This window comes from Apteryx mantelli, chromosome 1 (assembly GCF_036417845.1).
Source record: "Apteryx mantelli isolate bAptMan1 chromosome 1, bAptMan1.hap1, whole genome shotgun sequence".
In the NCBI taxonomy this organism is placed as follows: Eukaryota; Metazoa; Chordata; class Aves; order Apterygiformes; family Apterygidae; genus Apteryx; species Apteryx mantelli.
This window is the reverse complement of record NC_089978.1, coordinates 168,988,694-169,013,875: the sequence shown is the minus strand read 5'-3', so window position 1 is coordinate 169,013,875 and position 25,182 is coordinate 168,988,694. Positions and strand designations below refer to the sequence as shown.

Genomic DNA, 25,182 nt, shown 5'->3' with positions numbered 1-25,182 from the left:
CAAAAGACCCGTTCTCACCATATAACTTCCCATAGAAAATTCTGAGCATAAAATCAATGACCATACAAGCCCTTACTACTTTGAAGCAAATCTTTTGTATATATGAAGACTGATTTAACAGGAGGAAATGAAGGAGAAAGGGAGTGAAGGTCCATTTCTCACTCTTCTATCTACAAGATGGCCCTCAAAGCAGTTCCTGAGCACCTACTGAGCATCCACACATCACTACTGCGGGGCAAGAAAGTGTCATCCCCATTTCACTGGTGAGGAAATGCTGAACGGAGAAAACAGCCACTCACACAAGCAATCACTAGCATGACACGTACACAAGTGCACACAATGCATTATTACATATTGCAGCATTAAGACTCTGAAGTGATGCCCCAGACTGTCACTGCTGCCTTCTTTTTCTGGACACGCTAAGCTAAAGAAATTGGTGTTTCTTTGCAGCAATTCACTATAATGTGATACTGGTAGAACAGCCAGGCTGCAAAGGCAAATCTGTGTTAGCAGTAGATTTGGCTGTAAACCAGCAAATTTTCTAGAAAATGCTACTGCCTAAAGTAGTCATTAGTAGAGATTAGATTTGGCAAATAGTTTTAGTGGAGGAAAAAGTGAAACTCCTTTTCAAATTGTGAAGAATCAAATATCTGACTTTGATTTTGAAATGCCATGTTAGTTGAAAAGAAAGGCTTAGCTTTAAAAACAGAAAATATAGAAGAAAAAAGAAATGTTTTAAAGTGATTATATAATCCAGAAATATAACAAAACATGATATTTTGTGCAGACTACAATATCTGAGGTTAAATAAAATTGAATTTTTTCATGTGTTTGCCTAAATTTTAGAAATCTGGTTCAATTTGCTTCACTTTCATAATTTATTCAGTTTGACTTTGAAAAAATATGCAATTCTCTCTTAAATGTAGTGATAGTGGATCACTGAATTGTTCATGTAGGACTAACTCTGCCTAGCTGGCAAAGGTCTTTATTTGCTGACTCGGTTGTTAATTTATTTCATAGCTTATTTATCACCTGTAAGGCATTAAGGATATTTTCCATCAGATAGTGCTTAACACAAAAGAAAATCAGATTTCCTAAGCTCCTTATTAGAACCCTGATGCAGAAATGAACCGATGAGTCAGGTTCACTGTACATGCATTTTATTTCCTGTGACTACAGGAAAGTAAATTTAGATCAACAATCTGGGACACGGTACCAGGACTGCAATTTGGTTCAAACCTCATCAGGATATATACAGAAGTGAATAGACTGCTTGCACGTTATTTCTTGTCCCATGTTCGGAGATTATCACAGTCAGATCCTGAAAATTTTGGATAGAAACTTGGATATGTTTCAAGTTTTCTTCAATACCTTGAATTTGTATTTACTGAAAAATGCGTATGCACCTTTCTGAAGGCCTGACAAACACTCTGCCTAACTGTATCAGTAAAACCCTGGAGCACTGGCAACAAGCTATTACCAATATCCAAAAGCACTGATCTGTTATACTATGTTATTCTTGAGTATCCAGCCTCTTGTAAATTGACTTGTTCTGTAATGAATTAAGTGTAAGGGATGCCTAATGCTGCTAACCACTTAATTTTAAACCTGAAGCCTATAGAATCTGAAGATCTCAGAAATTCGCTTTAATTTTAGGTAAATCTGTAATAATAATGTATTCTGCACTAAGTACTACCTACTAACACTATTCAAAATACCCCAAAATTTCTTCTGAAGGAAATTGGAAAGGTTTGGAGAAACTTATGGTTTAAATACCATTTTCACCTGGATCATCTTTGATCCTTACAGCCCACATCCCAACTCCTGGGAATCCAGACTGGTGTCAGATGGGGTGTGCAGCCCCATTTTAATGGTAGCTGTTGCCTTTGGGAGGGTGCTAAGCCTTGTTCTTGTCAGATTCACCTGAGGTTACTGGAAACACCAAACAAAACCTAAAATGCAAACAAGTCTTATTTTGACAAAGCAAAGGATTAGGTACCAGAACTAAAGAAGGAAATGCAGAAAAGTGCATTTTATCTCATGCTTAACACTTAAAGCTCTTCCTACCTGAGCCACTGCCTCAGTCATGCAGAGGGAAGTAAGGAAGGGTTGTCTGTCTTGCTTTCCACCTCGGTGCTCCCAGGACTGACTTGCCCCGTGGAGCATTTTGACATTATGTCTTAATCTTGTCTTTTTCCCAAGCTTGAATCTCCCATCTGCTTTCAAACGTCTCCACAGCTCTCTTCTAGATCCTGTCCTCTAGCAGCAATACCAGGGATTTATGTCAAATATACCAGTGATGTTGCAGTTCCCAGCCCTGTTCGTTATTGTTCTGACCTCCTCTCCTCCTCCTTTGGAATTTTCTTTGAATTTCCCATGCCAGTGAAATCCCTAATTATTCACTCAGTCCTAACAGCATTTTTGGGCTTCATGGCTTCTTGCCACAGTTATTTCCATGGGGTAATTTGCTGTGCATAGAGCCACTCTTTTGAATCTGAGACTTTTAAAAGGAAGTGACACCCTTATTTGCTTTCTGAGTCGCTCTGTTTTCTTTCTCTGGCTCTCGGTTCATGCTGCGCTTGCCTTTCCTAGCACACTGTCTCTTAAGATGAAATACACAGTTCCCTGGCTCTTGTATTATCACATCTTCCAGTGCAGAGTGAAGGTGAGCAGTGCCAAATAAAAGAGGTTTGATTTTATATTGTTTTGCATTTACTTGACTCTCTGGTAAATCATAGTAGAGGAGGCTGACAGGGCCCTCGAGAGGCCAGGAGTCCCCCCCACAGCTCCAAGGGCAGGCCAATTACACTCAAACCATTTCTGCTGATTATTTGTCCAACCTTTTCCTAAAAACTAGAAGCCTCCCCTGCCAAACCACTCTCATGTTTCAGTATTGTTCAGCTAGATTTTTTTTTTCTGTATCTGACCTAAATCACCTTTGCTACAATTTAATCCCATTATTTCTTGCCAGATTCAGAGGGAAAAAGGAGAGCAGTACATTCCCTTCTTATTCACAACCACCTGTTATATATTTTAGGAATGTTATTGTGTGTCGGCTTAGCATTTTCTTCTGTATTTTCAGTCACTCCATTTATTTCCTTTTTTTTTTAACTCGCGGTTAAGTTTCCCAGGCCTCTGATCATTCATATTGTCCTCCTCTGATCCTTCTTTTATTGGTCCATATCTTCTCACTCAGGCTAGACACTACCACTGCTGAATAGCTATACGCAGTAGGGGAACAGGGAAATTTAAGCCCCATTTGTTTTGAATTTGTCGTTTTTTTCTTCCTCCTCACCTACCTTACCCTACTCTTACTTCTACGGCCAACTTCTCTTCTTGATCTTGAGAGTGCTGTCTGGCGTATTCATCTTTTCTTCATTTTGTACCTTACAGCCTCCTCACTCTCACTGCCTTCTGTGTTAGAATAATGTGTTTGCGATACCTCCAGAGTCACATGAGACAAGCCATTTCCCTAAGCACAGAGCATGGTGACGTTTTCCTTGTTCCTCCTTATACACTGAAAAACTTCATATGCTGAGAAAAGTTTATTGTTTCAGGTGCTGGATGGCATTTCCAATGTTAGACCTTCTATTTTCATGTCAGTTTTGCTGCCATTGTGCTTTCCAGCCATCTACAGCAGTGGTGGTTGCTCAGTTGCTCTCCAGACCTCTGTCCTCATTAGTGTTTTGATATTTTCCTGTTAACCTTTCACGTTCTAAAGAACAGGTGCCATCTGTGCTGGATGGGCCCTTCAGTTAATGCTGTCAAAACCAGCAATTTTTAAAAAACTTTTTGTTTGCTGCCATTTTGTCCTTGAACACTGTCCTGACAAATCAAGAATTCCCACATTCTTCTTCCCTCAGTAATTTGTTGAATTTTATATATGTTTATTTTATACAATATTCCTTCAGCTCAAAGGGGTAAGATTACATCCTTTCACTTCCTTGATCTAATCTGATATCTGTAATTTTTTATGCTCCATATTGTCACGGGCAAAGGTGTCTGATGTTTGAAATACCTCTGCTGTACATCCATTAGAGCTATGGCTCAGTCAGAAAGTGGTGGACAGGACTAGCTGCCTTCCATGGTTGTGTGAGGGAAACCAGAGAGAGAAAAGTGACATTGACTGGGGCCCGGAGACAAGCAAAAGAGAGAGATGTGTTTCTGCAGGATGAAACAAATGTCTTGGTGGGAGAGCTTTGTCAGTTGTGTGTGTGTGTGAAAGAGAAAGATGGAGCGGGAGCTGCTTTAAAACCTTTTGCTGCCGAAATCAGTTATTTTCTAAATTTTCTTTCCTCTCTGAAAAGCAATACGACAACTGCAGACAGTAGGGCAATGTGATTGTTTTAGGAGGGAAGCTCACCAGTTCTGTGTGACTGCGATGAAAGCAATCCAGTTGCACATCTTTCGGTAGCTAGCGGCGAGAATGTAGATAGGTGTGTGTCATACAATTTTTAATGTCATTTCTTTCCTAACTGATTCACTAGGATGTTCTGATATTTGAAAGAGATCGTCCCTGAGGGTGTATGTGTTTGTACAGCAAAAGTAAATGTAGTGACTGTATAAAGTTGCATCAGATTTTGAAAAGCACAACATTTCTGCACTACATTTCTTGGACACGTTAGGTGTCATTTTTTAGAGATCTGACAGAAGCTGCAGCCTGCAGTTTATAAACAATTTTGGTTCCCCAAATGGTGATTTGTTGAGAGAGTGTTCTGCAGTTTGGATATTTTTTCATTGTCTAGTGCTGTAACACTAATGGGATTTTCCCTCCTTTCCAATATTCACTGACCCCAGAGTGTTTTGTTATTAAATACATTCCTTTCAACAAAATGATTAATTTCTAAGTTATAGAGCCCTCGATGTCTGGGCCATATTGAATTTCTTCGGAGATCATCTAATGGAATTATAATTTTCTTGTCAGAAGAGATTTGCCATAGAAGAAAAGAATCTAACAACAGTGCATTTACAAAGTGTATAGAAAAATTGGGATTATTAAATGAAGTAGAATTTTACCCTGTTTTCTTTTCACTTTGTATTTGCACAATTCTGTATATAAGAGAATGAAACAGACCACTGTAAGTTTACTAACTGTATTAGTTCCAGAGACACGATAGTTGTTTAATAAGAATTTAACTTCCACTCTGAAGTTTTACACCAAACGAAAGTATCAGAATACTATCATGGAGCTCAAAAGCGCTTTTGTGATTGCTGTTTGGACTGTGAATTCTCTACTGCAGTTCTTAGAGACACAACCCCAAAATCTCACTTCTTAATTTTAAAGGAAAGGCAGCAATGTCTTGTTATTCCCTCGCTGAGGATTTCCTTTCTCATTAGTTCACATATAAGGCTTATCTCTGGCAGAGTTTTCATGCCACAGTTAATAGGATTGCACCAGCTCCAATCCATACTCTGTTGATAAGATATAGGAATCGTCAGAGCACTTTGTCTAAATATTTAGAATTAAAATCAAACCCCAGAGAGCCAACTCTTCAACTCTGTTTGGAAAAGTGGATCAGTGTTCAGATGTTTTGTGTATTTTAAAAGTGAAAGGTATAACTTTTTTTAAGATATATTGGTAGATGAAAATATGTACTGATTTCAGATTTCTGTCACATTTACAGACAAGGTATCTGACAAGTTCAAAGAGCAGAAACACTAAGTTATAAAAATAGTTTTAGAAAAACAGGTAATATTCCAGTATGGAAAGTGGACAAGATAAAGGATTCTAGAAACCTTTAGACAGAGTGTTGTTTCAAGCATAGATAAAAAAGATGCTGACACTTTCCTAAACTGAACAATCTATCTTTTGCTAGCTGAGGACTTCTTAATAAGGTTGAACATTCTTTCATCTCTAGAGAAAGATAATTTTGTCTATTAAGGAAAGTTCTCCTTCATTGCAGTAGTTTCCATGGTGCAAGTGAATTTTATCTGGGGATTCTTTGCCAGTATATGTATCACTTGAGGCCTTAGTTTCACCTGTCATAGTGATCTTAAATTTCAGTATTATTCAGACAAATTTAGGATTAATTCCATCGCTTTGCAGCACATGCAATCAGATCAAAACTAGCATTATCTCATATTATGGCAGTTTGCTTTCAAGAAAGAAAAGGCTTGTATGTTTTCTATAAATCCTCTCATTAAATCTTCATGTAAAAACTCTGAATTAGGAGAGCAAATCAGGTTTGTCCTCTATCACATTTATCTGAACCATTAAAATACTGGGCTCCATCTGGTGCTACTTTGCTTTTCTGTGTCATACATGAGATGTTTTCATCTGGCACCTTATGTCACTAGGCACAATGTCAATGGCAATAGTTGGTTAATAGTGGAGCTAGTGTTTAGATGTCTGTATTGTCAGTACATTGTGCCATGAATGGATGCTGCTTTATTACAAAAAATTAGAAGAGTCCAAAGGAAATTCATAAATTGCCCTCATCACATATTGACCTTGTTTCATTTAAAGCACATCTAGCGAATTAAGAGAATTGTACAGAGATCCATTATTCTCCCTTCCTACTTTAGAGATTTTATTACATATTTATATTGCTTAAGACTTTGCTTGAAAAACTTCCAGAAGTATTTATGTTTTCTTTTGTTGTTCTGATGAATTTTTTTAAGCATCAGATGATCTACTCATCTGCCTAAGTCAAACTACTTTGAGCTTGGCTGAGCAGAGACAGCTGAAAAATCACATACCCGTTAAGTTATCAGGAATTTCCCGTCTGTGCTAGACCATAACATCTCCTCTTCTTGATCAGCCTGAAATTGTAACTTGGTGAAGCCAGCACATTAGGGTGGATTAGCCTTTTTCTCTTGTTTCCTGTATTTAATTTTTTTGTAGGAAGCCTTACATAGCCTGAGCACAGCTTGGGATTCAGAAAAAAGGTAGATCTTCCCAGTTAATCTGAATTGTGAGCTGAGCAATGACATCCAAGCCTATTCTCATCATCATATTTTGCTTTGAAAAGCACTTTTCTTTCATGTAGTAATGGTGTCATATCCAGAGAGATGGCTGCACCATATGCTTTTGCAGATTTCCAAGAGACCTTCTTCTGTAAAATTGTTGTTTACATCCTTTCAACACATCAGATCACTTGAGTACCTTTAGTCAGACCACAGAGTGCAGTTGCTCAGAAATTTGCTCTGGCCATCTTATTAAAGGAACTTTTGAACTATTGGCATAATGAAGGAGAGGAAAGGGAAAATGGTTCACTAATGTCTCTGCTTAGAAATGAACCAGACAGAATTTTACAGCACTGAGTTGAATGACATGAAATGAACTGTCAGAAAATGGCTCCTCAAAATCTTTCCAGCCCTAACGATCCTAGCAATAAGATAGATAAAGCACTGAATAAAACTGAGGTCTGGGTCAGGAGAACAGGCATCAGAACAGGCAGACTCTTAGAGTTCATGGGGAGATACAACTGGCAAGGATGTGAGTGACTGATGTTCTTCACAGGCGTCTTTCCCCTTCGTTTAACTAGGTCTTGGGTTTTCTGTGGTGCCTTTCCTTTGCCTGTCAGCATCAAATTTCAAACAATCAAATACGAATGAGTTAGCCAGTGGTTGACTGCAGTGGGGGCTTGTGTCTAAGAGGCTGTTGCCAGAGTGGTCTTCTGCGGCTTTCCCTTTGCTGCAGAGCCGACACAGACAGCAGTCTAGGAGCACACGTGGCCTGCGTCATCCAGTGTGTTGCAGAGGCCCCCCGAGGTATTGCCACATGAGCTAGCTTTGGAAGCATTATAGTCATATCGGCATGATACAACACCTGACCTAACCAGCCCTGGTGGCAGGCAGCATGCACTAACTCCACTGCTTCCTCTGGGGCCACAGCTAACATCTCTTCCTGTGGTTCCTCACACTGGGTATGTGCAGCTGCCTTGAAGAACCTGGGGCTGCACTGCGCCATGCACACTGCACGAAAGCCTCCCTCCTGATGGTGTCATTTGGAGTAGGCTCTTTCTCAGCCATGATCCTGATGAGTTCACTGATGTCTCCCTTTGGAAAGGATTTTGCATTACACTGGCAAATGCAGAGGAATACAGACTGCAACTGAGAGCTACAGCACAGCGCACTATCCTGGAAAGTGTTGACACTGAAAAGACTTGGGAGTCTTCACTGAGAGTTATGGAAGTAATTCTCATCTTCCTTGGATGAATAAGCAAAATGAGAAATGACGACTCTGAAGAAGGAATTGAATAAAGAAATGCCTTTTTCTGTGCTGGAGCATCAGCTCAGAACCTGAGCTGCCATAAACACTTCTGCATCTGCATGGGATGTCAGCAATGACCTTTCTGTCCAGAGAGGCTGTGGTGCCCAGGGAGGCTGTGGAGTCTTCATCCCTGGAGATATTCAGGGCGCAGCAACCCACTCTAGTTGTCCCTGCTTTGAGCAGGGTTTGGACTAAATGACTTCCAGAGGTCCCTGCTAACCTCAACTATTCTAAGACTCTTTGATTCTTTGATAAGCGACTTATTTGGTTCTTCTAGGTTATTTATATGCAAAAGCTGTTAACAAGTCTGCCTGCACGCTTTGTGTGTTTGATTGTTAAATCTGTGAGGTTAACTGTTGGACAAAAAATAAATTGCCTGTCTCTGTGCCAAAGCAACGCTTCTCCAATAAGCCTGTAAAAGCAAATATGAATATTTAATAGACAATTCATTAAATGTAAGTATTTTCTACTTCAAAAATGATTAATGAGACATAAATCTGCTGTGGGAAAATATTGCTTTTATACTTTACACTTGGGATAAATCTCAAAGGAAGTTGCCTGAAAAAATGTAGTACAACTGTATTTTTCACAGTCTGTGATACTAAAAGTAAAATATTGTACTTAATAGACCTTTTTTGGATCATACCACAGTCAAAAAGAACAGTTTGATGATCTCGACTATCACTGTATAAAATTTTAACATTTTTAATCTGAAATTGCAGCAAATAGCTGATATCTCATCCAAAGAAGCTTAATGTCAGATAAAGTGTTTGTAAGAAGAAAAAAGCATCCTTTACTATCCTTCTACTTGGAGATTAGCTATCTGCTTTTTTAAACCTGAAAATAATTCATTTCACATGTTTATTTTATCTTCCAGTCCAGAGGAATTTAAAGATGCATCCCATGTTTTTGTCAGATGAAAAACGTGATTAAATATTTTGATTGTCACTGAAATCTGTCCCAGCTGGGTTAAATCCATATTCATTCAGTATTTACTGATAGGATTATCATGAAATGTTTTATGGTTACCCCACAGCCAGATCAACTTCTTCCATTAAGATGGTCATGCTACAGGTGTTTCTAATGCTTTTCTCTAGGAGGTGGGATCCCAATCAGAGGATATTGTTTCCGTGGTAGATATACTGTATCTAAGTTACCTTACTATGAAATCCCTGCTCTTCATTATAAGTGAATTCAGAAGACATTAGTTAGAATTAAAGGCATCTTTTCTCATGTTGCTTCTTAACTCAAAGGAATTTGTAGCTCTTTATTGCAGACTATATACTCACTGTTGCCCAGTAAACTCAAGCAGGGAGATAATATTTGCATTTTGCTTTTACTCCAGTGACGTACCCTCTTCTTTAAATTGCCCTGCCCCCCCAAACACGCACACATTTTTGTCTATGTGAAAGGATATTTGCAAACATTTCCCCTGGTGACTAACTCTGTTCCGTTCCAGTATTGAGATCCTGTCGGCTGCTGCCAAAAGTTTAGCGCTATAACAGTGACACCTGCTCTGAGTTGGATTGGATCACACGTTGCCTGAATGCTGGCAACAGCCAGCCCCCAGCCTGCATTGCTCATTTCACTAGAGCTGAACCCCTGGAAGTAATTTGCAAAGTATGAAAAAAGCTTGATCAAATTTTGTGATGAGGTTTTACATAAAAATTACTTTAAATTGTAATCATGTGACCTGATGTCTCCTTCTATCAAGTTATTCTCTATTTTACATATCAGTTATCCTCTTATGTTATAATTGTTTTATTAACAATTTCCTCCGTGTTGATTAGGGTTTTTTTCTTTAATCTTACTTTCATCCTTATACTGATTACTGCTTTTTCTCTGTAGTTTCTTGTAAGTTGAAAGCTTTTTAAAATCTTGGTTGAAATGTGAACAGTATATTCCCCTTTTTTGCCAAATTTGTACTTTGATAGAAAGTATATGTTTGAAGATACTGGCACTGTTATTTATTAGAGTGCTTTGATCCATGATCCTAGAGGCTAATGCCTGTGAGTATGTAATATTTTCCCTGAAACTGGACATATACTGAGGGCATCTAAGTAATTATCCCAATGGTAATGTATAAGCTTTTGAAAGGCATTGGCAGCGCATTACTGTTTGCCCAGTTCTATGGAATTACCTTTGAGAATTTGCATTTACTTTAGTTTTGCAGAGGAAGAATGGTTTTATCAAGTAAAATTTGCTGGGTTTGGTTTTTCCACACAATTCACTCCACATGACATTAATCTGTGCCATTAACTTAACAGAGTAATTTTCAAAAACAGTGAAACTTGTAGCTGCGACTGTTTACTACATTGCAGTGAGACCTGACATGGATCTCAATTATACATAGAAAGAATTGTTACTGGAGGAAGGACTTTGATAGTCTCTCCTTTTCTGGATTTTCCTGCATGATGGTTTAACAAATGTAAGCTATGTTTGTCAGTAATTATAGCCCTATTCCCATCTGGCTTTTTAAGTTGTCTTGCTGGGTCTTGCTATGTAGGCAATTTGCTTTCCTGGTTGCTGGATCTGTTTCAAGTTCTTTTTCTCTCACCTCTCTTTTCTGAGGAAGGTTTGAAAAGGTGAGGAGAGGCCCTAGTCCTAAGTATTTTTCTCTTAAATTATGATAGGGAAAACATGCTAATTGTAAATCCTGATTTCTTTTCCTTTCACACTGTTTCCTTATAGACATGCATACATAAATGAGAGCACTGCTTTTTTGCAGTTGCTTTTATAGTAGCTTTAAGGCAAATAATTACACCACTTGATTGGAGACACTGTAATTGTATCTGTCTTCAAGGTTATATGTTGTGCATCTCTTTTCTCCAGCTTCTTAGCTTTTAGACTCAAGAAATGCTTATATTAAAGTAAGTCCTACTATTGTGGTTTTTTTCTTAAAATAACTTGAAAATATTGATAATAGACAAAAAAAAAATTCTTCACTGGTGGAGGAGAGTGTTCAAGAGAATATTTGACAAAGGGCACTAATCTCTAGCCTTGATCACAGAAGACAGACTGCAAATACAGCAAAATGTGGGCTTTCCAGAGATGTTCAATGTCAGCATAACTTTGCTTCCCTTCAGACTAACAATGTTAACTTCAGAAAGAGCAGAGTCAGGTCAATTCTGTGTGTGTGTGTGTATATACATACACATATATATACATATTCAATCCTGTCATGAAAAGGACCTAGAATGTCTGCAGGAGTACGTGAGCCAGCACTTAAATAGCAGTTAGCACCACTTTGTGCCTGCTTTCAAAAGGAAAGTAAGAACCAGCCCTTTATAAATTTTCCTTGGCCTAGCTGATGACTGTAACACATCAAAGTGGATGTTTGTACCTTTGGAGTTACATAAATGGCCCTAGTTTAGTCTCTCCCATTCTCTATATAGCTATACCGGAGAAGAAGATGGTGCTTTGTTTTTAAGTGAAGTTTGTGGTTGATTTTTTTTTTCTTTGGAAATTCAATGTCTGTATAAACTTAACTGTAAAAGAGAAAGGCAGCCTTGCCAGAAGGGCAAGTCTATAATATGTGGGCCTACGGCACTAACTATATTCTAGGACTGGCAACAGTGATATGGTATTAAAAGTGATCTGTGTGTGAAGCCAGAAAGGTTAGGAATTAATGAATATCTCTGACATTGAAATATAGAAAGACCATAATATAGAAAGACCTGCTTGTGATTATCAAATATTAATCTAATGTTTTCAGGAATTAGATAATAAGATAATTCCAAAACAGCATAAAAAGGAGAAAGAGGAGGGAGGAAAGAAGGGGGAAAAAATAGAGCTTGTGAAAAATGGATCAATGGCACAGAAGACTGAAACTCATTGTATATTGACTATCTGTAACCCAGACTGTGACAGTCTGAGTTCTACCATACAAACCTGATTTGAAGATCCGGGCTCAATTAAACTAAATGCACCTTACTAGTGCTTTTTAATAAGAATTAAAAAATTACATTCTAGTAAGAAACACTTTGTTTTATAAGGAATGTCTTCTTTCCACTGAGTGTTTTGAATTTTCATGTCTAGAAACTTTCAGTTTTTCAACCAACATTTCTGGTCTCCGAAGAAACATACAGTTTTTACATAGGAAATATTTCTTTCTCCAACCAATTTCAGCAAGCAGGGTGCTCAGAGGCACTGCAAAATCTCTATCTGTGGAGATAGTCAGGACTCAGCTGGAAAAGGCCCTGAGCAACCTGACCTAAGTTGGCCATGCTTGAAGCAGGGGCTTGGCCCAGATGGCCTCCAGAGATCCCTTCCAGCCTAAGTTATTCTACGATTCTAAGAAAGTCTCTTGTCACCCTGGGTTTGCACTGCTCTGAAGTCTACGAGAATGGTATGACTGACCAGAAGAAAATCTGTTTCACTATGCATATTCCTCCTCAAGGAATGAGTTTGAAATGGCCAATTTGAATGTTGTAGCCTGGCAGTCATATTGTGATAACTCTATAGGCACTGGTGTCCTGGGTCAAATCCAACCGCATATTTCATTTTTACATTGACAAAGCATTTTATTTCATCGTCTGTTCCTTTGCTTCCTCTGTCAGTTTTTATTTCTTCATCATCTAGACATCATTTTCTAGCAGATTGCTCCCACCAATAAATATTCTTTTCATTTAAATTCCGAAGGGAAGCAGTGTTACATTGATTTTTGTTTGTGTGTTCAAATAATGCAAAATTGACTTTACTTCTGCAAAACATTTAATGAGCCAAGCCTGAAAAGTCAATTACAAAAGAAGAATGCTTCTCTTCCCAAAGAAACCGTTAGAAGCCAAAGGACACTCTTTCTAAATACTATCTAACAGAGAGAGTTTAGCAGATTCCATTCACTGAAGTATTTTTGTAACCTGGATGTTGTTCTTGATCATTTCTTTCAGGTATTTTGATTAACTATTTCGTCCGTAGATTAGGAGACTGTGACATTTCATTCAATTATTCCTTCATCCAGATTTGTTTTTCGCTTTCCTATCTTGTTTTTTTCAGTGTTTCCTAGTGATTTCCTTTACAAACATTTAATGTGAGCAAACCCCGGAGAGCTTGAATTCTGTATTCATAATTTAGCATTATTATCTCTTTCTTCAGAAAATAACTGAACCTCCAAAATGTATTTTGTTTAGTTTTTCTATTGGTAACACTGATAAGATTATATTAGAAAATACTGGGGAAAAACAAGCTATATCTTACAACATTTGTATATTTATGTTAACTACTTGGAATATTTTCTGATTTGTTTCCAAAAAAATGTAACATAAAAGAAATCCAATTCAGTGAAGATAGTTTTCCTTTGTGAAATAGAGTACCCGTAAGTCATGTTACTGTGGTTGTCATATTTAGTTAGGCTCAAATTATAATGTGCTGAAAAGTGCATAGAAGCTTCCTGCTAAACTTCCATCTCTAAATTTAGGGACTATTTCTAATCAATTTTCTCCATTATTCAGATATTATTGGTGTGTCAGGACCACAGTTTCCTTCTGTATATTGAGCTGATTAGAAGTTTTTTGTTGGTGGTGGTGGTTGGTTTTTTTTTTGGCAAAGCCACATGTGACAAAATTGCAAGTCCACTGCTGACTTAACCTCAACTTTGAGGGAGTAGTTTGCAGCATATTTTTTAGAGCAGCAGAGCTTAGTCTTTATTTTTACTAAAGTCTCATGGGAAAAGAAAAAATAATTTACAAAATGTACCTGTAAAGAAAAGTATCATTAGGGGCCTGATTTAGAATCTGTAAAAGTCAGTGGAAAGATTGCGGTTGAATTGATTGTCTCTGGTTCATGTCTTTTGGGGGGATTTGTTGCTGTTGTGTTATTTCATGCTGAAATATTTTGCAGCAAGTTATCAGCAAAAGAACAGCAGGATTTTTTCTGAAGTTTTTGATCCTGGGAAGTCACTTCTTTCATTATGTTATGTTCTAAATCCATTTTTTCCTCCAGCTCAATAGCAATTTGGCTACAAATATTTCTCTGTGCCAGTTTTTGAGGACTCCAATATTCTTTTTGTTCAAAAAGTGTTATCTCCATAGTGACTATTTGCTTTATTTGTTTGTTTTTTACCCTGTACTAAGGAAAATCACATATATGTATCTTAACTGTTGGAGCTTTCATTCCTGTCACACATCACAAACTAGTAATAATGTCACTCTAAGCACACAAGCATGCAATCGCTGTTTCAATAATTTCAACATTTATTACAATAGTGGATTGCAATAGTCAAATTGACATCAAAAATGTAATTGTCTACCCATATAGTCACTGTAGCGTCCAGGTAAGTGATACCAGATTTAAGAACACCCAATAAGCTGTATTAACTAAGAATTAATGTAGGTAGCACTGAATATAGTACAGTTTCTAAAAGACTAGGAAATCATCCCTAAGGCCAACTTAACAATCTCTTGTCTGGTTTTCTCAATCTTTACACTTCCCTTTCCTCATACACAGTACCCCTTCACACATTTCCATGCATTGAAGTGGTCCCTTGAACACAACCTGTATTAGTTGTCCAAGTCAATGTGATCAGTGCAGTTCTCGTAAGCTGTATTGTATGCAATTTTCTGAGAATTCCATTGATTTCCATCAGAATTTGAGCAATTCACCTTCCAGTATTAATACGTGATTCTCTGTGTCCTCAGAAAATATGACTTCTGCTGACCCTGATGTAGCATTCTTATATAGTATTATTTCCCTCTCACCAGCACAAATAGAGCTAAATTTCTCCCCTTCCTCTCTTTACTGCATTCTCCGTTCATCACCAGAGTGCCTCCTGTTAGTTGACAGCTACTCTGATGAATACCCTACAAAAAGCTCTCTCCACACCACATACCTAGCTGTAGAAAAGAAGACTGTCATGTTGAGAAATAGTAGGGATTGCCTTGCTTCCGTGGCCATGGTCTTCAACCTTCATTGGCTCCTGTGCAGCAAATCTGTACAATTACTGTGCTGTGGTTGGCATTAGATTTTCTTTTTCCTGTTGGCTTCAGCTCTGATGTTCAAGTTTCATGTGGCAAAGAGTGAAGCTGGAGGAATGGAAGTTGGAGACTGTGGCTCTGTAGCTGGTGGACTACATTATTTGTCCATGTGAAGTAATTATGATGAGACCACACTGTTATTCAAACTTTTCTTGAGTGTCAGATATGTCTCCATTATATGACTCAGAAAGAGACTTCCTCTGTCAGGCTGAGTGCAGAAAACAGGTCAACTGACAGAATCAGATCCAGACTTGCCATTTTGACTTCAGCTAAGGTTCAGGACTGAGCTTCCAGATCAGATTTACACACTAACCTCATTATCACTCCACACTTGGGTAACTCCTAACAGCATGACAGCTCCCCTCCATGCCTTCCTTTCCACACGACAGAAATACGTGTATTGGCCAGAAGGGAGTCACAGCATGGCTCTCATGCAACCATATCCCCCTGAAGCAAAACAAGTCAACAAAATACTGATAGAGCTATGTCTGCTTGAGGAAGAAGCAGGAGGTGGGAGGGGTGATATAAGAAAAGAAGAATAGATATTGACCACCTCCATGGGTTGTTTTTTTTCCTTTTTTACTTGAAAGAGTAAGCCCTGGTGGCTCTTTTGTTTTTCTGTTGTAGTCATCGCTAACAAACAGCGACATCATCTTTGTGAAGTTGCATGCCCCTTGGGAGGTCCTGGGCAAATACGCAGAACTAATGAATGTAAGAATGCCGTTCAGGTAAGTGTAGATGTATTTTGTCTTAACCTCCAAAGTCACATTTTACTGTAAACATAATGTAAAAAGAAATCAGCAAAATACACACAGAAAATCTCTTCTTTAAGATACCACACATCTTTAGAAAATATAAATGGAGTTCCATAGATACTGTATTCATTGCTGTTTCTTGTTAATGCCTGCAATTTCAATACAATATTGGTATGAAATTAAGGTGAGCTGTAGCAGTGCAGCTGTTTTCATGGGGTATTCTATTCTTAGGCCCTTTAACCCCTTCACTGCTGGAGCCCCCTGCATACTTGTGCGCTGCTGTTTTTTAAATGGACATTTCATTGAAATCAATGGGAGGTCGAGAAGATCCAGGTACGTAAGGCAGCACAGAAGGTGCATGTCTGTTGGACGTATCTGGTACGTTCAGCACCTGTAAAGTATCTGCTTGCATAGTGTATAATTAGGGAAATACAGATTATAAATAAGTATCCCATCTAACAAAAGTACAAAATTCAGATTGTAAATGCTTTTGCCTGTGGAGGAAATACAGAAATTGTATGAAATGCTACTGATGACCAAATTAATTTCACATAATCTTTCAGATTATTTTTATCATTTATTTAATATTACTTGCATGTTGAGCTATGATTTTTGTATGCAAAATATCAGTCTTACTCTACTGGTTATCAGAACTGTTAAAATAGCATGAAGACTTCCATTTGAACAGACCAAAACCACTGAACTGAGAGGTCTTGATTCTTCTTTCAATTAGCAGGGTTTATTGATGCATAACTCCATTGATTTTAATGGAATTATTCCTGAGCAAGGAAAGGATCAGACGCAGAATATGCAACTACTGAGTTGGTGTCCTTTGCAGGATTTCTACTGCTGTTTTCTTCTCACTTAAAGATGAAAAATGCCTCTTCTGTGAGACAAGCCGTGGTCTTATAGAACTTGCTAGGAAAATCGGGTATGAATTAAGGACAAAATTGCAGGCTTATTCTGTATGTATTTTGGTTTTTTTTTCATTTTCACAGCAAAGCTTCAACTGTTCTCTCTTGTGCTTTTAATGCTAAAGAGAAAAATGTAAAAGGTATCACAAGTCATTGCAAGGTATTTATATTCTTAAAAAAAAGTGCTCTAACACGCAGAAATGATGTACTGGGCCCAAAGTATACCTCATTTGACTTCCTGGGCATCTTATGGGATGAATCTGTTCCAGTGGAAGGATAAGGTATCCTGATTAAGACATGCAGCAAGAACTCAGATTTTAGTCTCCATGAAAACCTTGTTCTTTCCTGATCTGCTGTCCTCTTTTTGATATCCATTTTTCAGCAGATAGTAAGGTAGGCACCATTCAGATTATATAGAAAGCCTTAAAAATACTGAGGGTTTCTTGACCTGCTTCATGACCACAGCTTCATTCTTTTCACATCCACAGAGAGGTATTATTACTGGGTAGTTTAGAGGAAGCTATGGCAGTTTATTGATGTCTGCTGGGCAGGTTCTTCCATAAATTTTACTTTAAGAGTAACAATGTTGTCTACCATTTAAAAACTAAGACCAACATTTTACAAAATGTTCACTATTTTAGGGTGCCTGTTTTCAGGTGCCCTTGTCTGACCCCTTGCTTTAAGAGCTGCTGATTGCTTACAGCTCTCAATACTTTCAGTTGGAGTTGTCCAGGGTCCAAATACCAGTTAAAAAAGTCTGTGCTGTTTCAAAGCAGCGTTCCTAAAACAGTGAATATTTGAAGCAGGATCAAGAAGAGTATGGCATCTTCAGAAACACCTAGCTTTGACCCTCCTCTGCTCCTGCTAAATGGAGCGAGGGAAATAACACTACCTTGTGGAGGATTTGACCAAAGGAGACTTTCAGCAACGTGGAATTCTTTGGAAAATTTCACTTCACCAGCACAATATGGACATTAAGAACTGTCAAAATATCATATGTTATTTAAATTTTAAGTTCTGAAAATTAACCTAGAATAGTAACCTGTTTTTTTTTCTATAGTTTAAAGCATCAGTGCTGTCTTGTTTTAGAAAGTTCTCTATCATGATTGCTTCGAATGCAATAACAGCATTCCTACAGCACATTAAATGTACACAAATATTCAGAATGAGACATGTGGTGTGAACCCTTCCTTTTCCAGAAGTGGTATAGATTAGCATTCAGAATACATAGAAACCATCTTGATTTAACAACGACCTCCAGTGGATGACAAAGTCAGACCCCAGAGCAGGAAACTGAACTTTTGTCAGGCACCCAAATCTTGCAGTAGAGTCCCAAACCCACATATAACTGCCCTTAGATTTTCTTATCTCCCTCCAAGATGTGATCTCCCTACTGAAGGCGATGGGTCAGACTCTGGCAGTTGCGGTGGCAGAGGGGACAGGAGGTGGACACCCCGCTCCGGACCTATGTAGGATGGTCAGGGGGACGGTCCCCCCGCCCTGGGTGACATGTGCCCTGTGGGGCCCATCGGAGAGCGGGCAACAGCATGTGGCCAGCATACGTCTGCTCACATGCCCTTGTCCGCTCACTGGTTCCCCACGTGCACTCCCTCCCACACAGTTTATGGTGCTCAGACTGGGGTGGGTGCCGAGCACATTTTCATTTGCCTGTGCAGGTCATATTTGCATCTGTTTCAAGGGGTGTTACCCAACAGCAAACATTGGTCCCAGGTTGTACTGCATGTATTATGGCACATTGCAGCATCAGGTATCACTTTCCCCTTGTGTTTTATCAAGCACGGTTTTCATAATTCACTAGTGGATGTGAAATACATAGAGGTTAATTTTTCCGTAGCTGCATCTGGTCCTATAAAATTCCTACAACAGTTTAGGAACTTTGAACTAGAAATGTCTTTGGGTCCTTATCTTCCGCACATGTCAAGGAGCAGAAAAAGAGAAGACACTGGGAAAACCTTGCCGCAATTCAAACACACCCAGAATTTGTGTGGCTTCCTGTGACAGTTCTGTTAATCTCTCTTTTAGTCTCTTCCTCCACCTCTTACAGGCTTCTATCTTCAATCTCCTTTCCTTCCTTGCTAGTTCATACTGTAACTGACGATGGGTTTTCTTCTCGACTGGCTTCATTTTTGCTGTTCTTCCAGGAGAAAAATCTATTACCTGCACCGCCGGTACAAGTTCATGAATAGGTGAGTACAATTCTTATTCCAGTTCAGTTTGTAATAATTTGGACCTGACAACCAAAATAATGGTTAAGTTCAAGCTGGGAAGAAAAATATTAACAGAAATGCTAGTTTATTAGCTATATTTGTAGAAGAGATGGAGGGAGTGGTTGCACATTAGGACGTTCGCAAATGCAAATGCAGCAGTTGCATTTTCAAGGCATCTGCCATGTGAAAGAAGGTTTGGTTTTTTTTAAGAATAAGGAAATATTTTTCAAATTGCTGGAGCCTTTTAAAGATGGATAAGTGTATTCACTTATTCTCAGTGCAGTGCAAACTCTGTACATCTTTCTTTTCACGTAGCTCATTAGGGAGTTTTCCAGGGTTAAAATGCCACGGTTATTGCTTTTTTGTTGTTTCCATGCACCTTGCTTACTTGTAATAGTGTTGGGATTATTTATTTATTGCTTCCTCTGTGAGGATGCTTAGTACTTTGTTGGTAGACAGGAAAGCAATGAACCAAATTCATTTCTGGTGTGATGCTATTGAAATCAACTTGAGAGATGAATATTTTTCAAGAATCTTTGAAGTGCTTTCACTCAATTATTAAATAACTTAAGGCTGTGTTTGATGACTATTTTTTTGTTTGACTTAATGTGAGGAAAACTTTCAGTGTCCATGGTTTGGTTTTTTTTGGAGGGGGGATACTTTGGCCATTTAAATGAAAATGTCCCCAAAAAACTTAAAAAATGTACAACCTTGGCAAAGACCAGATCATATGTTGGCATGTATTGGCATGTGTTGTTGATGCAGTTTTCAAAAGGGTCTAGGATCTGTTTTACACCCTCACTCTGAGGTCAATGGTTAAAACTCCCATGAGCGTCTGTGAGAGAAGAATTAGGTTTGAGAAATCTCCATTTTGGATTAAACAACTGTATTGCACTGCAGATAATGTCAGCAGATGGGCATCCATGGGAAAATAAATTATATATTGCACTCTACTGCAGTAGCGTATTAAAGGCATTTTGTATATTAAATCCCATTATACTCTGCTGGTGACTTGAGAGTCCTGGCATTGCTCTAAGGTTATGGTATTTGCTTCTTGACGTTAGTAAGCACCAGTGAACTCTTTGTGGAGCTGAGACATTTTGCCTAGTTGGCATGTGTTATAAGCACACACAGTTCTTCTAAAGTCTGTTATGTTCCCCCATTTGCCATCCCCACCTTCCACTAAATATTGTATCACCTGTTAACTTTGGAGTTTGTCTTGAATTTAAGACATAGCTATTTTAACTAAAGCAATAGATTAAATGGAACAAGTAAGTGAAGATTCTAATATTTGTATGTAGTGTATGAAATTTTGCTTTTATATTCATTTTCTAACAAATCAGGAGGCAATTTGAAGTCAATATAGGAAGATGTATGATCTTGTTGTGGTATTTCAGTTCCTGAGTGATGACAATACTTGTCTAAATAGAATTTTCATATTCAGCTCTATAAATAGCCACTTGAGGTGAAAAAGCTAAAACTATATATCTCAGTGGGGAAAAAAAGAAACATATTCAGCTTTATTTTCATTTATGTAAAAATACAGCTTCAGTAAAGGCTCTACTTCCTCTACTCCTAGTTCAGTGAAGATTAGTAATAACTAGTAATAACAACTAGTAATAATTAGTAATAATAATTTTTTGAGATAAGCCAAAAAAATTATATTGACATTTGGGCAAAATCTATTTCATAAAAGCCCTTTTATAGGGTAAAGCCCAGAGCAGATCACTTGAAATATGTCGACCTGACTTGAATTTTGTCTCAGAAAAAATCTAGTGATCCCAGAAGTTCAAGTAACAAAACTCCCCTAATATATTCTAAAGAAAAGTAAGGGTATCAGGTACTTATACAGTACCTAGAACTGCACTTAAAAATGGGGTAAAAATGAAAATAAGACAAAATGTAGCACTACATAATCTGTAAAGCTCTATGGCAGCTTAGCCAGAGACAAAAATCAATCTCAATTCCAAACAAATCCTTTTATTTTCCCAAACTGCTCTTTCCTTCAGGAAAATTATTCTACCCCCACCGCACTTTCTAGTGAGGAGACTGTTTGTTTGAAATTATTTGAGAAGCTCTCTGTGCGAGTTAAACACAAAAATGTGTTTTTAGAAGGAGGATGCTGAGGAAAGACTAGGTCTGGACACTCAGAGGCAAGGCCAGGATTGAATCGGAAGGCTCTTTGTCTTTGAGATGTTAAGTGAATTAAGACAACGATTTCTTGGAGTATAAGGCTTCAAGTCTTTGCAGAGAAGGAATTTAAGATGGAGATGTTTGTCAGTTCTTCCACTCCCCTCTTTCACTGCAGCTAACGCTACAGCACCTATGTATCTCCGTGCTTTGTATGGGTTTTGTGCAGGTTGCTCTGCTGTCCAGACGCCGTTCCCCGATTCAGCTGAGCAGATGAACGTGTGCCAGGGAGCAGCAAGGGCAGGGGCTGCTCCGTAAGGGGAAGCCAGGGGCCAGGCAGGCAGGCAGGGCAGGGCCGTCGCTGCCCAGAGCACAGTCCTGCAGGACCCGAGCAGGGCAAGCAGAGCAGGTGACAAGGGTCAGCCAAGAGTCCAGGTTGCCAGACAGGTCCATAGTGATGAGGCAGGTCCAAGGCCAAGCCCAAAAGCCACAGGATCAGCATCTCAGTCAAGTTCAAGCTGAACCATGAGATTAGACACCTGCACCATACCGGAAAGCTGGTCTTGGGCACAGGCAGCTAACATCCGAGGAAGCGGGGAAGGGCACTCTGGACCCTAACAATGTGTGCTTAAACTTCGTGCACTTCACAGTAATTTAAGCACAAATTTCAACTTTGAGCATGTCTGGAGTTAGTATGTGGGGATGCTGCACTTTCACACCTTTGGAGCTCAGGCTGTGGCAAACAGACTGCCCTTCGCTGTGAAGAGCCCCAGCACGTAGAGACAGACAGAGCAGTGATGCAGTTGCCCTCTGTTTCACGTGCTTGTCAGTGCCTGCTAATTCAACTCTACACGGTCCAAACTTGTCTCTGCAGTGAACAACCTTTTGGATTGGCTCAAAAAGCCCTTTTAATGCAAGTAACTAAGTTTGTCCAGGAGGAAGAACATTTTTTACTGTACTGGTTTTTCAGTGCCCATTAGTTTTCCACGTGGCATGTAGTGACAGCAGCCAGGCTGTTATGTGCACTGCTAATATGGCATGGATTAGCCTTCAGGAAGCAGTAAAACACAGCGGACTTTTAACACTGTGTGTCTGCATCTGTTAGTATCAACATTCCAGCTTTTTTGAGAGAGAGATGCTCATGTGGAGTAAAATTTCTGCGCTGCTGGCCGACAGCAGTGTTGGAGTGCCCCACAGGCATCTTAAGAGTTTGATATTTTTCCTTTTCCAAGGAGACAACTGTATTGTTTCCTAGGGATGGCTTTGCTGCATTGTAAGCTCTAGCCCTTGCAACCTTTGCAGACCTGTGTGCCAGCAGGGAAGGAATGGGCTCGCTGAGCATGCCGAGTTATCTGAACCTGGGGAACAATGAGCCAGTCAAATTCTGGGTACGCTCAGGGTGAAGTCAACATGAATAATGCATTGTTCTTAAGTGGGGGAAAGCACTCTGTGTGTGTGTGTGCCGCGATAAACCTGCAGCAGACCTATCTCAGACATGCACACTGGCTTGCCAGATGGATGGGAAAGGACTGCAAAGTAGCAGGTTTGTTAGTAGCTTAGAGAATCCCAATGATTTTAGTCAACAAATGAGCCTGGAACAGGGTATTTAGAAAACATTTCCTCTTCTCTTGCCCTTACCCAGAGTACTAAGCTGGCAGAATATACAGAGCCTGGTGGCCTTTACAGAGGAGAAACTGGAGGCCAAGAAGAGAGAATCCCTCTGGAGAGAAATCCTTTTTTCCTTTGTCATTTCTATCAGTTCTACCAAACAGTCCCAATGATAAATCTGCCCCCTTGCTCCCATGTTATTCACAGAAAAGAAACACACAAATGGTACCAAAATGGGTAGGGCTAATTTGGTTACAATTTTGGAATAAATGCCAGTGTTTAACAATTAGCATTAGTTTGTCTATCCAAGATAAAAATACCTGAGGGAAAAAGGTTGAATATTCTGGGAAATTTGTTATATGTATTTTAAATGGAAATATGTAATAATTTTATGTCACTTTCTCACTCATTGCTGCTTGGGTATGGATTTCCCTTCCTCAAAGTGATTGTATAGACCTCACAAATTTTACTGGAGTCATAGAGTTGTTGGGTTGACTTTTGTTAAAATAAAAGAAATAACTATATTCCAAGTCCTTGGACCTCATCCTGAACTGAACTTAAACTTCAAACAATGTTGGTTCATGCCTTTTAGCTCCAGCACTAGAAAGATTCATCCAGGGATTGAAATATGTGCATAGTCCATAATTTGTAGCCTATGATTTTTGCAGGGAGGGATTAATGATTAGGACTTGAAAGTGTTAGGGACTTTTGAGAGAGCAAGGCTCATTGTTTCAGACATGTATCATATCTTTATTTTATGTTTTTCGTTGTAGCATTTTAGTTTGGACCTGTTTTAGATTTTCTCCAGCTGGCTCTAATTCTTCTCTTTCCCTTAATTTCAGTGTGCATCTTTGCACAAGTGCGCTTGCAATCAAGTCTGCCCTTTCCCCTGTCGACCTTAGTTTGCTTTCACCTTCTAAACATAAGAATCAGTGCAGCTGTCACCTGTTAAACTATACACTCAGTATTCAGGTTTCCTGGAGCTATTTCATGAAGTATTGCAAGACAGTACAATTGAAACAAATGAACAAAGTAGCTTATTTTTATAGCATCAGTTGTGAGGTAAGCATGCATGCAGAGAGCAGTAAAGGGATACAGCTTGCTGCAGCTCGGCTGCCAAAGCTCTCTGTCGTAGTCTGTGCTATTCTAGTGTTTATACATCCAAAGTGTAATGAGCCAGTTAAGCCTGAAATTCAGATTATAACAACAGAAAAGCTGAGAAGTGAAAGTTTAGATAGTTGCCAAGAACTTACTGAGTTTTAATAAGATTTCTAGCACAATGTACTGTCAGCATTGCTGTTCTATTAAGACAAAATAAGATGCTTCTCCATAAAAAGCTGCTTATTAATAATCAAGTTCAGTATGTATGATTTAGTCTGACTCAAAAATGTGAAAGACTTTTCTTTTTTGTACTTGTAAATATTAAGTGGCCTAATTTGCCTGCATATGTTCTTTGTAATTGCTCTGTAATGTAATGAAAAAAAAAACATTTCTCACTGTCTATCTCAACTGATCACACTTTTCATGTATTGCAGGATCGAGAAACAAATAAGCAGGTTTCGAGGATGGTTACCTAGAAAGCCAATGAAACTGGACAAGGAAACGCTGCCAGACCTGGAGGAGAATGACTGCTACACTGCCCCATTCAGCCAACAAAGGATTCATCAGTGAGTATTTTATTATATCTTAATTACAAGATGAAAACTTTTCCTACCGTGTTCGCCGTGGAAAGCATCCAATTGTTAGTTCAAGCTTTAAAGGTTAATGCCTTCCAGTTAGTTCTTTGCCACACAGAGGCAGAGAGAGAAAGTCCTGAGAGAGCATAAGGTCTGTCTACCTTTCTAATAATTAAAGGTCCAGCTCAAAGGCAAAAGGAATCCATGGAAAATTTCCCTTCGATTCACTGGAATTTCAATTGCATCCCTAAAGTAGTCGAACTGGCTAATTCTCTCTTGGGTCAGAATTGCAGTTGTTCTTTGTCCGTTAAAGAGGTACAAAACCAGCGTGGATGTGAATATTATTGCTCTAATCAAAATTACTCCTTCTTACATTGATGATTGAAATAAACTGATACTGTGTTTCATTCCTAGTTGTGACTATATAAAAAACAGACCTCTAAAAAAGAAGGAAATGTTGTTTTGTTTCTATTTCTCTGCCCTTTACTTTTACAGAAGCAAAACTGCTTGCAAAATGCCAGTGTCCAGGCTTATCAGTTACACTTCTGCAAGCATATGAGTGTTGCACCAGCGTCACTAGAGAAATCATTTGACTACTGGAAGCATTTATTAGCTTGCAAAACACAAAACAGGAAAGAGTGCAGCTTGACTTTCAGATCCCATGTTGAATTTTCAGGGCCATCAA

At 38.8% G+C, this 25,182-nt stretch overlaps 1 protein-coding gene across 1 annotated transcript in view; it reads left to right on the top strand.

Annotated features, from left to right (window-relative positions):
• ANO4 (anoctamin 4) overlaps positions 1 to 25,182 on the top strand; it is a 230,250-nt gene that overhangs the window by 140,723 nt on the left and 64,345 nt on the right. The window contains exons 8-11 of the mRNA XM_067296928.1: positions 15,814 to 15,914; positions 16,173 to 16,274; positions 19,018 to 19,062; positions 24,357 to 24,488. Of these exons, the coding sequence (XP_067153029.1) occupies positions 15,814 to 15,914; positions 16,173 to 16,274; positions 19,018 to 19,062; positions 24,357 to 24,488 (380 nt within the window). The remainder of the gene's footprint in view (positions 1 to 15,813; positions 15,915 to 16,172; positions 16,275 to 19,017; positions 19,063 to 24,356; positions 24,489 to 25,182) is intronic.